The following is a 14,067-nucleotide window of genomic DNA, read 5'->3' on the forward strand; positions in this document are numbered from 1 at the left end:
TGGCTTCTGGGTGTTTGTGGACATGGCCAGCGGGAAATACTTGTGGAGGAATTTTAAGGAGATGAACCAAGTCAAAGTAAAATGTTAGTTGTTGATTACCAAATTGTACAAGCATGCTTGTCTACTTTTTCCAATCGAGGGTATATAATTGTAAAACCGTGCAAATTAATCTTCTTGATTTTATTTTAATTTCTTCCTAATTTTTATCGTTTCACGAGCAAGGAGGTTGATCCAACTGTTCATCTAAATCCGTTGCCAATAACCAGTTTACACTACTGCCATGTATAACATATGTACAACATCATTCTTTAAATTAAACCAAGAAAAGAAAAAAAAGGGAAAGAACGACATTTAAGCGTCACATTGGAGACGCAGCAGCAGCCTTTCTTTTAGTTCAAATCAACTTGTAGCTTAATAGACATGTACAGAAGCGTGAGCAGGGCACCTTGCGGGAGCGGTGCAAATTTTGCAAGATTGGAGCCGATCCACATGGCTACCACCACCAGAGCAACCATATTGCTGCTGGTTTTCCCACAAACCCAACTTGCAAACGACAGACACAAAGTCAGCAAGATCCCGCCTCTCCCACCCAAAACCCAAGCAATTACATAACCAATCTTGTATCCGACATCCAATTTCCTGTCAAACAAGGCCATCAGGCTGCTAAACGTGAGAGATAACCGAGATCCAAATGTCTGCAATAGAAACAGAGATACGAAGGCTGATCTAAGCACTTCACTGAAGGAACCTCTCTCTTGCTCTGGCTCTCCTTCTTCAGTTGCTCCATCAGTTTTACCATATGACGAACGCTCTTCATTAACATTATAACGTTCCCAGTATCTCTCCTGTTGCATTCTCTGCCGTACTTCAGCCCACTTATAGATCCTTACCCCATCTTCAAACTCAGTGCTATAGTTCCATTTTCCACTATGTTGCCTACCAGTATCTTTTTGTAATCTAAGTTCCCGGTCATATTGAGCCCTTGTTGCTTCATTGGATAGAACCTGTTTATAGGTAACATGAAGGCGCTGTCATTGCGTTACTACACATGAATGAAATAGAAAATGCAAAAAAAAAAAAAAAGAAAAGAAACAATAGGCTTATGGGAAACCGATGTTATTAAGTTTGGTTTTATGTAAATACCATCCATTACAATATAGATGTCAAAAATATAGAAGGGTCTTCTCAAAAGAACAAAAAGAGACTTCCAGTTTTACATTCATATGAAAGCATTAGTTGGTAAAAAGAAAACAAAAGCATCTACAACATGGTAGAAGTTGGGGGTGGGAAAAGAGAGGATTGGCTGTAGAGGAGGAAATGGATTTCCTGAGAGAGAATATGAGGAGTAAAAGAAAAACACTCACTGAAAGTTGAAATAAAATAGTTTCATCCTTGGTTCTTTAACGTATTATTAACCTAGGTCCAACAACAAAGAGGCTTAGTTTATGATATTAGATTACATAGAAACAAGGTCACCTATTATGTATCAGTAATTACTCACCTCATATGCCTGACGGATGCTCTTGAACACCTCTCCAGCTTGAGAATCTTTGCTAACATCAGGATGATACTGCAACACATAGGCGAGAATACGTAAGTTCTTAATTGTGAGCCTCTGCTTCATAGAGTCTGTAAATTCTTTGACAACCAATTTCAGTGGGACCTCCTAACCACACAAATGCAGTAGGGGAGTAAAACAAGAATTATGGATATATGTATGAATCAAAGTGCAATAGCATCATGCCAAACTAAGGATGTCCAGGGGTTCCTCAGGAGGTATCTCTCACCATTCGGGCCACATAAAAGCATGCCAGCAAGGAAATTATATACCAACACATATACACCCAGAGTCCATTATATCATGTGCTTCAATAGCTATAAGCAATAAAGCATAAAAGAATGAACAAAGAATTCATGAATCCAAAAATATTTGGTATATACTTGAACACAATCTTGCAACAGTTTTGAACTAAATCAGATGGAGCATATTTATTGCATGTTACTGTTTGACAAGACATCCATCGTTCGGCAATATAAGTTGAAGCAGACAATGGATACCTTCCAAAGGGTGTGGGTGTGTGTGAGTGACCGATTGTATATGCATATGCACGTGTTCATACAGTTTCCCTCATTGAATAATGATTTATGAAAGAATTGAAAAACAAAACCATGACAGTAAAGATATATTATATTTCTCCCAAAAAAATTTCAAGTTATGAAGTTGGAAGTCTCCCGAAAAAACTACTAACACAAGTTCCATACACGGCCCATACACTGAAAATCAATGTGAACAAGATTGCTGCACTTCTTTCTCCACCTTCTTCCTCATAGGTGTAACATGGTACACAAGTCCCCTTTCATTTATATGCTATTCGATAAGGTAGCGTTTGGTTTATTGGAACAAACTTTGGAATGAGATGAACATTCCTGTAGAATGTTCAATGTCTACTTGCCAAAATGCCAAATAAACCAATGGCATCCATTACCAATTTTCAGTTCTCTTGTCTACTCTCTAACTCTCACTAAATTCCCGTCTATCAAATCTGAGTTCATTCCATTCCACAGGGATGCACTTGATACAAGGTTTGGACAAAAGGCTAAAAGAAATAGCCCAAATGCATTGATGCCTCACAACTCACAGTCATCCCACCAAACTAGAGTGTAGCCAGGTATCAATACCTGTCCTGCGTCTCACGTAAAGGATATGAATATCCTTTCATCACTACACTGGCACACATCAATATAAGACTCCATAGAAAACGCATAAAAAAGAACAAAATATTAAATGAAATATATTTATAAAATGGTACAGTTCATTCCCTCACTACAAGAAAATAAAACATATGTATGATTTATTTTCCTAACATGTCCGAATGCATCTCTGTATTTCAGCCTCCAAATATGATGCAGTTGAATGTTGTTGCTAAATCACGAGAACATATTAACTGCCGAACTCTAGCAATTATAACCATGTTGACATACACTTGCAACCACGGTTGCAAGTTAATTTGATCAGTAAGGTTAATTTGATATACACATCATCTGTAATCTCCGCCAATAGTAAATTTAATTTGATCACTAAAGTTAACTGTTATCACTAACATATCCAAAGATGAATTATTTTAGCATTCAAACATGCTTATATAAATTAATTCACCACCAGAACGAACACTTCTCCACTACAGATTCTCTGGAAATCGAAAACAGTAGCGCCACACAAACACGATAAAACTATCAATCTCCACTAAAAAAGTAATGAATTATAATTTTCCCAGCTACAATGAACTGCTAAGGTACAGAAATTCAAAATTTTACACGGTCATTTCTAGGGCTTCTGAGGAGCAAACCTAAAAATGTAATTAAAGAGAAAGCAGAAGCTAAGGGACAAGTGAGTGAGCACCTTACGAGCGAGAAGGCGATAAGCCCTCTTGATATCGGCGGCGGTGGCATGGCGTGGGAGGCACAGCACCGCGTAGTGGGTCTGCTGGGCGTTGACCATGGCTCTTGGCGATGCCGATTGTGGGGTCCACCGGCGAGTGCGGGTTCTGGCTCTTCTTCTGCGTTGAAAATGACACGGTGGCAGGGAAAACAAATGACTGAAATTTCCATAGAAGCCGCCGGCGCCGGGGCCGCCACTGCCACCGCTGATGGGGATGGGTCCCACCAGGAGCTGCTGCGCCACCATACTATCTTTCGTTCATGTATGTAATGTCCGCTCCGCTACCACCTACTGTCAGTCTTCACTTTCGGATTCATCTCATTTGTAAAATGACTATTGTACCCACCCGCAGTCAGTGGAGGAAATAAATAACAGATAGAACCGGTTACGGGTGCCCTTAACCTCACCCATATTAAATTATTAATATCTTTCTCTTAATTTTGTTCTAAGAAAAAAATATCTCTCTCTTAATCCATGTCAACTAGTAATAATATTCCCTTCCTCTTTGAAAGTGAAAAGTTTTAAATTTAAATTTTTTTATTTGAATTTGATACCGATTCATTAGATGACAAATATATTCCCTTCCTCTTTGGGGGAATACTGTTTGTACCATATTTAGGGTCTCTGTATTTAGATTTCGTATAAATACTCGGAAGACTCAAATGTAATTATGTAATAAATGAATGGGCAAATATGTAATAAGTGAGGAGCCATTATTCTAAAAAATGACTCCTCACTCTCCTCATTAGGGGGGGGTGAAGGTTTAGGCCATGAGAAGAGAGAAAACATCTCAGAGAGGTCAAACACAGAAAATAGGCTAGAGAGCACACTGCCTCTAGTCTTCTTGTATATTCACCATTCAGAGTGAAACAATATTAACATCAATGTGGACGTAGCCCAAACATTAGGGTGAACCACGATACATCTTGTGTTCATTACTTTCTTGCAGATTCACGGTCAGATTTATGTTGTTCCAAAACCCCTCCGATTTTGTGCATCAACATTGTATATTCATTCAAAAACAAAATTTATATAAACAAATAGGTTGCGAGTTTTATAAGCTAAACATATCAATGTTCAAGCTTTGTCAACTCTTTTATAGTCCTATTTGTAGTTTGGAAATAACAAAACCTAGTAATTTTTTTTAACAAATGATATTACCTACACTAAAGGAGATGAGTTGGGTTTAGTCATAGAATATGCTAGCAATAATGTGGTTTAACTTTGTCATTGGCGAGAGTCAAGCCCAAACATTTCGCTTTCATTTTAAATGCCCTAAATAATATATAAGTGACTTATAACTCAAGTAATTAGAATATTTATATTTGTACACAACTTTGGAAGAGTTGAAGCCTTCTAGGAGGTCACTCACGTCAGTGTATAGATGCCACGCCAGCAAAGGCAATGTCAAAAGGGGACCCACTACAACCGAGTATATTGACTTACATGGTCAACAGGTGTGTAAAGGTGAAATGCAACCACGTAGACCAGCAGTGGGCAATGGAGGAGGATGCGTCCAGATTCATTCTGAACCCCCCAAAATACCCAAAAAAGGCAAAGAGACCCAAAGGAGAAGCCTTGAAAACAGGGGCATGGTTTGCCCTTTCCGCTTTCATTTAACAACCCATCCCTCCCAAACCTCCTTCATCTTATTCTTCTTTCAGGCAAATAATCAAGCACCTGTCGGTCTGGTATTATTTTCTTTCTCATTCTCTATCTGTTTATCTGGGTTTTGGATTGCCATTTGTTTGATGGCTCATGCTAAATTTATTGGTAGATTGTTATGCTCGTAATGTAGGCTTTGACAATTGAGTTATTGGGATCGTGTTCGTTTGTTGTTATTTTAATATGGATTTTGAAATCATCACAGATGTTAATGGTACATTGGGTTTGTTGATCTTAGACAATTCAATTTCTTCTGCAATTTTTTATTGCTTTTTAGTTTTCCTGTTTATTTGAAATCCAGAAATTGCATATTGGGGGGAGGGGGCGGCTATGGAGACGGAAGTTTTTAGATTGCATTGTGATCACTTGTGCTGTTAACGGTTTCTCTGTGACTGCGAGGCTGTGAGCTATGGAGGAAAACCAAAATGGTAATACGGGTTAATCATCGATATGGAGAAAGCAAACGGATTTTATGAAAATTATAGACAAGTGGGGAAGAAAACTTTTTGGTATTAGAGCAGGACACAACTAATGTTGCTTACATCAACTTTCTTTTGCAAATAGCTTATCTTATCCGCATTGCAATTTAATTGTAGTTTATTAAGTGTTAGTAAGTTTTGGCCTCGTTGTAAATAATGAATTTTTGAGTACATTTTGTTTCCTTTCAATGATTTTAGTGCTCTCGGTAGGACGGAACAGAGAAATAGATGTCTACTTTGAACAATTCAACAAATATATTTTGGCAAGAATGTCAGGTTGGGAAGGTTGATAGGCAGAAACTACTCAATCAAAAGGGATGTGTTGTATGGATTACTGGTCTCAGTGGATCAGGTTATTTTCTTAACTGACTTGCTTATCCCTTCTTTTATAGTTACATGAATCAATATATTTGTCATGAGCTTACATTTCTTTCTACACCTTCTCCTGTTGTGTTCTTTTTGTCCGAAGGAAACAAATTTTATCAGAGACAACTGCATTTTGTTTTTGCCTGGCATGGCAACTTGCTAATATAATATCAGGCCATTATTTGGCATGGAAAATTCTCAGTGTTTATAAAATGAAAGTGTATGGACTTAATATGTGTAAGCAGTTACTTCGGTCAATCCTGGTTGTGGCGTTGTCCGCACACTTGTAATTTATTGTTTCTTAAAAAAATCAGAAAATATATGAGATCACACCGAAGGCTTCTTGGACTCACTCCAAGTCAACTAGCACTTCACACACATGAGGAAAGCTACAAGAAATTTGATTTTTTTTCCTCTTTCAATTCACTCCAGTCTATGTATTCACGAAATGGCTTCTTGAACTCTTTTCTGGAATCAGGGAAAAGTACACTGGCATACTCATTAAGTAGAGAACTACACTCTAGGGGAAAGTTGTCATATGTCCTTGATGGAGATAACCTTCGGCATGGTCTGAACAAGGATCTTGGTTTCAAAGCCGAAGACCGAGCTGAAAATATACGCAGAGTTGGTACGTTATTCTTGGCAACAAACCATATTTTGGTAGAAAACATAGATTATATTGATCTCAGATAACACATAAGACATGTGAACCAATATAATATAGCCGACACCGAGAATGTTTATTTGATTTCATTTTTCCTTTGTGGGGCTAAACATACTCTGGCATCTTAATTATTTGTCTTTTTCAACTTGACCATAGTGTGAGATGTCCATTACTTGGTAATATATAGGCTAATTAAATTTTTAATGTAGGGGAGGTAGCAAAACTGTTTGCAGATGCAGGATTGTTTAGTATTGCTAGCCTCATATCTCCTTATAAGAAAGATCGGGATGCCTGCCGTGCATTGTTACCTGATGCAAACTTTATTGAGGCAAGACTCCATATGGTTCTTGTTCTTATAATCTGGTAAATGTGGCCCACCTATTTTAAACTACGAATATTGATTTTTATTTTGCATTCATGTTAACAGGTTTTCATGAACATGCCCCTAGAATTATGTGAGTCAAGAGATGCAAAAGGACTTTATAAGCTTGCACGTGCTGGAAAGATTAAAGGTGTGTTTTTGAAACATATGTTACTCCTATAATTTGTCCATTGGCATGGACAGACTGTTGTTCTATGCCATATTTCGGAATGAAAGAGATAAAATTAATAAAAATGGATATAGAATCTTAATATGATTTTGTATCATGAGATGACATTATAAGTTATTGCATGGAAGTCTTCTAATTCAGATGGGAGAAAGTCCATCCTCTTGGGTTTCCTTACCAGGAGAAAATGCCAGGCCTACCAGGAGGGCAACCTTTGATCTCCTTTATTCTGTTTCCCGTGTGCTATGTGTTATAAGTGCAAAGGGAACTTTATAATACTCAAATGGGTTATATAAATTGCACTTCAGGTTAGAGCGAGTTCCGAATTCTGATACTTATGGATTCCAAAGATAGCTTAGCTCGTTTGTCATGCATTATATAACTTGCACTTCAGTTGAATTGAGATTCTGCGTACTTTTAGTGAAAAATTACGGCATAAAAAAAACAAAAAAAAAAGAACAAAGAGATTGATGCAGAGTGTGATTCTGAGTGAAAATCATAAATCTGTAATGCTAAACTCCTTTCTGAAGTTGTTAAGCGGTATGACAGAATTTGAAGATTCCTTAGTCTCCCTTTCTATTCAAATGACAGTCTTTTCTTTTTCTTTTGGTCAACCTTCCAGTAATAGTTTTTAATTGCAGGTTTTACTGGAATAGATGACCCTTATGAGCGACCAGAGAACTGCGAGGTATGTATTTGGTGGAGTATAAAAACTAATGACCATGTCGGCATGTATCTTCTATTACACATGGTATAGTTTGGAGACATTATAAAATCACCGGTGTTCTCCTGGCGTTCCTTGTGTATGCAAATCAGACTGAAAAATTTACCCTTCTTTTGTCAGATAGAAATAGGACAAGAAAATGGAGTTTGTCCCATGCCTGCAGCCATGGCAGGCCGAGTAGTGTCCTACTTGGAGGAGAAGGGATTTCTTCAAGTTCAGTGACTTGCCTCTGTTCAACTTAGCCGTTGCATATCTGGCAATGCGTCACTTTGGAGTTAAGGATTTCATTCAAAACAAAACATGATTGGTTTGATCAACCCTGCCGGCACTAAGGCCACCCCGACAATCTTTTGGTGCGTTATTGGGGTACTACTTGCTAGGAAGGAGTGCATACTTTTGGTTAATATATTTTGTTTACAAGATTAATAGGTAATAGAGTGGTAGTTCCACCGTTTTGAATTAGCAAAACATTTATGTGGCTAATTCTGACAATTGTAATGGTATGAAGTTCCATGTTGGAGATTTTCATATGGCCTGTTTTGTAGCATCTTAAACTTGTGCCCATTCATCGAATTTTGACCTTGGATTTACAACATAAGGATTATTCCTCCAATCTGTTAGCTCTGGTTTGGTATTGAGGTGATTCTGAAAAAAAATTGCTATAAAAAAAACAGCTATGTTTGGTAAACATTGAGCTTCAGTTTTTTTTCACAGTTGTGGGTGAAAAAAACCAAAAACTCAAAGCTGCAAAACGCAGCTTTGAAATACCAGTTTTTTTTCACATCTGTTTTACATAAAAGTTTATCAAACACTATAATACTGCTTTTTTTTTCAAAAGCACTTTCACAAAAAAGTTTACCAAACATTATGCTGCTTATTCTCACAATACAACATAAACAGTTTTTTTTTTTCAAAGCATAGCAATACCAAACCAGCCCTTAGTCTCCTGCCTGCATAGTCGATCATTGTACGAGTCTTTGACTCTTTGGTACGTATTATATGCAAGGATCTTTGAATCAAATACTTTGGTTAAGTTTTGTTGAAAAGTGTTTCTCGGATTTTTGGAACTCGTCGAGTGATGTGTATCTGTTCCGTCAGTAAATGAATATGTTTGTTGCAATTTGATTGAGGATTGGTGGACTAATTTGGTGTGTGAAGTTAACTTATTAGATTTTGAAATATGCAATTTTGGATGACAGATAATCGATAAGTGATACAGTGGTGATAAATAGGAGATGAACTTTAGATGGTAATTAAAAAATAAACTGATTGTATTTATGATAATTTGTTAATCATAATTGGAAGGACACGGTAAATTGATTATTTTTAAGAGATAAACTTCAAATGATGATTAAACATCCTATTCCAACAAGAAACAAAATATTTAGAATGGTCTTTTCTAAAATGTATTTCTACGAGCTAAAAACAATTATAAATTTAGCATTTCTAAAGGCAATTTCAAACATGCCCAAAATTCTGATACCACTAGCTTCTACGTATGTACGTATTTCCTTTTGGTTGTGAAGTCAAGACGTGATTTCGCAAACATGTTTGTTGATGATGCTAGAGAAATCAATTTTTTTAAAAACATGTTTTATTTACAGAAAACAATTCCACACGAATAATGCTAGATAAATTAATTTTTTTTTAAAATATGTTTGTTAATGATTGAATTATTAATTAAGTATTAACTACCGCGTTTATTTTCTATTAGTAGCACATCATTTAGTTTACAAATTTGATCTAAAAGTTTGGCCTCTCTAGCATTATCTATTCCAGAGTATGTTTATTTATTTTTGGAGTAAATTGTAACAATAGTCCTTCAACTTTAATCAAATTGGAGCAATGGTCATTCAACTAAAAATTCATTACCATTAATCTCTCAACTCATCAAAATGTGTAGCTATGGTAATTTTCATCAACTTCGTCAAATTTTGTCAAAATGAGTTATGTTACCATTGCTACAATTTTGGATCCCTCAACCCATCAAAACGTGTAGTTGAGGGACCATTGTCAAAATGTGTAGTCATTTCGTCAACTTTGTAAAAATGAGTTATGTTGGAAGGATCATTGCTACAATTTGGTCAAAGTTGAGGGACCATTGCTCGAATTAGATTAAAGTTGAAGGACCATTTCTACTGTTGGATTAAAGTTAAGGAAATAATTGTAATTAATTTTTAGTTGAGGGATCAAAGATGTACATTTTGATGAGTTGAGAGACCAATGATAATTGATTTTTAGTTAAGAGATTATTGCTCTAATTGAGTTAAATGACTATTGCTGCATTTTAGTCTTATTTTTTATGAAAATAAACATGTATTGACCGAAAAATTGAAAATAAACATGTATTAATTGATTTCTTTTTCTTCCCAGATCTAAATCCAAAAACAAATAGCAAAAGAGAAGAAGAGAGAGAGTCTGAGAGAGAGAGATGGTGTTGAACAGCCATGTGGTGGTTCGGGTAGCAAATATATCAGCAAATCTATGTCAATACATCGCCTGCAATCCTGAGCGATTGAGTAGCCACCAAGTGCTCCACCTCCTCTTCTGCTTCCCTCTACACCACCTACGACGTCGTCTTGTCGCCTTTCTCTGCCTCCCTTTTCTCTCCTCTTCCGATGACGACGACGACGACGACGAAGACGACGATGATTCTGATCTCTCGGCCTACAGCACCAATTCGCACTCCGATTAATCAAATTGGATTTGGGATTTGTATCGTAATTCTTGTTAGTTTATGAATTTAGGAAGATGGAAACGAGGATTATAAATTTATTAGAGTAAAAATATCCCGTGTGTTATTGTATATTGATGAAATTCAATCAATGTTTATCATATTATTACTGGTTAATTCAACAGCTACGCTTGATCAGATTTTGGAATCTCAGATCTATTTCTTTATCCAAATTCTACTCTATGATAATTTACTTTAATTTATTATGGCTGTGCTTGATGAGAGATTTTTCAGCATAATTGTTATATGATTTTTATTAATATATTGTTTTAAAAGTAGAACATGTCGATTAATGTCAGCAATTTAAATTAGAGAATTTTAATGAAAAGTGCGGTACTGTTACTTTAACAAAAATTATATTTTTACACAAAAAAAATAATTTTGATACTATTTACTTTACTTTTTATTTTATTTTTATTATTAAAATTTAAAATTTTCAAATATTTTTATTATTTTTCTTTTAATGTATAACACGTTTAATTATACCTACGGTAGCAAGTGATTAGATGAACGTAAAATTTCTCATGTTTAATAGATTATTTATTTTTTCAATACTCCAGACCATCGATGACTTACCCAAAATATCTGAAAAAAAAGATTAGCTAATTGCACATGAACTTTTACCTACGATCACTTTGCCTCATTTAATTTTTATACTAATCAATTCGTAGTTTAATACGGTGCTGAATACTTTTTGGGCTTGCTCTACAAAACTAATTTTATGATCTAAGATACTTGAGTAAATTGTAGCTATGGTATCTTAACTTTAACTCAATTGGAACAATGGTCATTCAACTAAAAATCCATTACCATTGGTTCTTCAACTCATCAATTGGAACAATGGTCCTTCAACTAAAAATCCATTTTTGTGTGTGTGTGTGTAGAATATCGATTATATCATTGTACTAGTTTTAATGGGTATTGAAAACAAATAAATCGCAGCTTATTGAAAACAAATAAATGAAGAAAATGAAAAAGAAGAAAATAAAAGAAATAAAACGTGAGACTACCAAATTCCAAGTTCCAACCATTAACGAAAAAGGAAGAGAGAGTTAAAGAGTTAGGTGGCGTGTGAAGGGGATTTTATTCAGATCGTTTTCTTCTAATTCACCAAGTTCGAAGATTTGGTCACTTGAAAGTTGATCAAACAGCTACAAACAAGGATCAACTTTAAAATTATGATAACTTTAGCCGTTATATCAAATTTTAAATATCCGAATCTCCGAACTTAGTAGATTAGAAGGAAGTGATCCCTTTTCGTGTGAAGAAGAGAGAGACGTTGAAGACTGTGGTGAAGCCTTAGCAGACCAACCTAGGGGTGGGTTGGAAAAACTAAAAACTGAAAAAAAACCTGATCGAAAATCGAATGAGGCCGAAAAAACGAACCGAATCTTTTGAACCAAACCGAGCTGAATCTAGTTGGGTCGGTTTCCGTTTCTAGATTCGGAAGCCGAACCAAACCGAATCAAACCAAAGTTCTTCAAAACAACATCGTTTTGTAATTGTTTTATTAATTAATAATCTTATTCTAAAACGGCATCGTTTTACCCCGGATGTGCAACCCTAGGTCCCTAACCGGCTAACCCTCCTCCCTCGGTCTCTCCCGTTTTCCCAGTTCGCGCAGCGCAGCAGCCTGAGCCCTGAGCCCTGAGCTTCCTCTCTTTCCCTCTCTCGGTCTTCAATCACTCTCTCAAACTCTCTGTCTCTCATTACCAGCGGCAACATTCTCACTCTCAATCTCTCACACCTCGCCGGTTAGTCTCACACTCTCACTTCTGTGTGTTTAATTGGTTCTGTTCAAATTGTTTCTATTCAAATTGGTTCTGCTCTATTTACAGATTTTCCGTCCATTATTTTATACAGTTTTAGTGGTTTGGTTTGAATGTTTGCTCTCTGTGGTTGTTTGGATCTTGAAGATAGATGTATGTGAGTGGAAAACATCTGGGGTTTTGATCGATGAAGGTTCGATGTATGGATCTAACTATATATATATGGACTGAAAATTAACTACATGATTTTGTGTGATGGGTTTGCGTTGTATAACTCTGAACGGTTAAAGGAAGATTTATGGCAAAGCACAACCACAAGAAAGATTGTCGGATCATAATCTCTGGAAAGGTCAGATTTGTGGCCTTTAAAAAAAAAAAATTTCCTTTTTGATTGTCCTTTTATTTTTTATTATCCTTGCATCTGGAATTGTTTCATTTTCTGGGTTGATTTGTGATTTGTGATTTATCTTTTGGTTAAAGGAAAAGCCTTGTGCTGCCGCCTTTTTTTTTTTTGTATTAAAGGAGTTACTTTTGTATTATCTGCATTGAATGGATGAAAGTTTACAGATCTAGTTGAAAGTATAAAGGAGAATTCAAGCAATATGAAGGTATAGTTATTGCAAAAATATGGTGGTTACTAGGTAAATGGTATTCTTGTGTGGAGTACTGAATTGAACATTGTGTTTACTGTGTGTAGTTGGTGTGTCTGTTTTTGGTGTTAATAGAATTTGATCACTGGAAAATTAAATAGGATGGGATGGAGGAGGAGGCCTGCGGTACTAATTTGTATCAAGGAGGAATTGCGTTGTATGTGGCAAACACATTTAAAGCAGGACAATTAATTAATTTCTTCCACTAGATCAAGATAGGTTCATTGTTGTAGTCTTGCTATTCCCCAGGGAGGACCTCATAGGTCAGTTCTGTCTTATTCTTGCTGCATTTTTTTATCATTGGCCTTGAAAAATGATCACATAAGATTAAATCATAATTTTTTAACTTTTATACCAATGAGGATGATTGGCCTTCCAGATTTTGTCTTGATTTTGTATCAATGGCCTTCCAGATTTTAATTAACATTTACTTTTGTATAAGTTTGTAGTACTAACTACTATCCTCTTATTATTTTGTGTGAATTAGATGAAGTCAAAGGCGTCAAAGGCGTCAAAGGTCTCAAGGTCCTCAAGCTCAAGTTCAAACTCAATGGGATCAAAATCAAATAGCCTTCATGATCAAACGAACTCATCTTCGAGTATACCATCGGAAGTAAGTAGTCATATCTTAAGTCGAATATTTATTTAAAGTTTGGATTTTGGAATGTTTATTTTAGGTGTCGAAGACTTGAACTTTGATGTTTATTTTAAGTTTGGACTTTTGGAAGATTTGAGCTTTGATGTTTTTTTAACTTTGGACTTTGGAAGACTTGATTGTAATTGAACTTTGAATGTTTATTTTCATTGTCTTTGGTTCTATTGAAAATTTGGAATGCTTATTTTATCGATTATGTTGAAATGAATGTGGAAGATGTATTACAAAATGGCTGCAAGCTTTGTGTTCTTCGGAAATTTTTTTGCTATTAAAATAAAAAAAAAACCGAACTGGGCCGAAACCAACAACAACAAAGCCTTTTCCCACTAAGTGGGGTCGGCTATATGAATCCTAGAACGCCATTGCGCTCGGTT

At 35.9% G+C, this 14,067-nt stretch overlaps 3 protein-coding genes across 8 annotated transcripts in view; 2 read left to right on the plus strand and 1 right to left on the minus strand.

The window, feature by feature from the left end:
- Positions 1-226: 226 nt before the first annotated feature.
- LOC126593100 (uncharacterized) lies at positions 227-3,778 on the minus strand. Its single transcript, XM_050258983.1, has 3 exons — positions 3,401-3,778; positions 1,502-1,570; positions 227-1,004 (listed from the first exon to the last, which is right to left on the minus strand). The coding sequence occupies exons 1-3, from the start codon at positions 3,683-3,685 to the stop codon at positions 390-392; spliced, it is 969 nt and encodes a 322-aa protein (XP_050114940.1). The 5' UTR covers positions 3,686-3,778; the 3' UTR covers positions 227-389.
- Positions 3,779-4,943: 1,165 nt separating this feature from the next.
- On the plus strand, positions 4,944-8,498 carry LOC126594270 (adenylyl-sulfate kinase 3-like). Of its 3 annotated transcripts, XM_050260511.1 has the most exons (8): positions 4,944-5,130; positions 5,406-5,532; positions 5,782-5,935; positions 6,428-6,577; positions 6,823-6,941; positions 7,041-7,125; positions 7,803-7,849; positions 8,006-8,498. In XM_050260511.1, the coding sequence occupies exons 3-8, from the start codon at positions 5,812-5,814 to the stop codon at positions 8,105-8,107; spliced, it is 627 nt and encodes a 208-aa protein (XP_050116468.1). In that variant the 5' UTR covers positions 4,944-5,130; positions 5,406-5,532; positions 5,782-5,811; the 3' UTR covers positions 8,108-8,498. The 3 variants fall into 3 exon arrangements, with proteins under 3 accessions (XP_050116468.1, XP_050116467.1, XP_050116466.1); XM_050260510.1 differs by having other exon boundaries at positions 5,406-5,935; XM_050260509.1 differs by lacking the exon at positions 5,406-5,532 and having other exon boundaries at positions 4,945-5,130.
- Positions 8,499-12,176: 3,678 nt separating this feature from the next.
- The window catches only part of LOC126593539 (uncharacterized), a 91,990-nt gene continuing 90,099 nt past the window's right edge, over positions 12,177-14,067 (plus strand). For 3 of the 4 annotated variants that reach the window (XR_007612991.1, XR_007612992.1, XM_050259633.1), the window contains exons 1-3: positions 12,178-12,373; positions 12,483-12,737; positions 13,526-13,651. Coding sequence is in view for 2 of the 4 variants with exons in the window: in XM_050259633.1 (XP_050115590.1) it covers positions 12,687-12,737; positions 13,526-13,651 (177 nt within the window). In the remaining 2 variants the exon portion in view is untranslated. Of the gene's footprint in view, positions 12,374-12,482; positions 12,738-13,525; positions 13,652-14,067 lie in introns of all 4 variants that reach the window. The other variant, XM_050259634.1, reaches the window with a different exon arrangement.

Source organism: Malus sylvestris, chromosome 12, assembly GCF_916048215.2.
Source record: "Malus sylvestris chromosome 12, drMalSylv7.2, whole genome shotgun sequence".
NCBI classification, from domain to species: domain Eukaryota; kingdom Viridiplantae; phylum Streptophyta; class Magnoliopsida; order Rosales; family Rosaceae; genus Malus; species Malus sylvestris.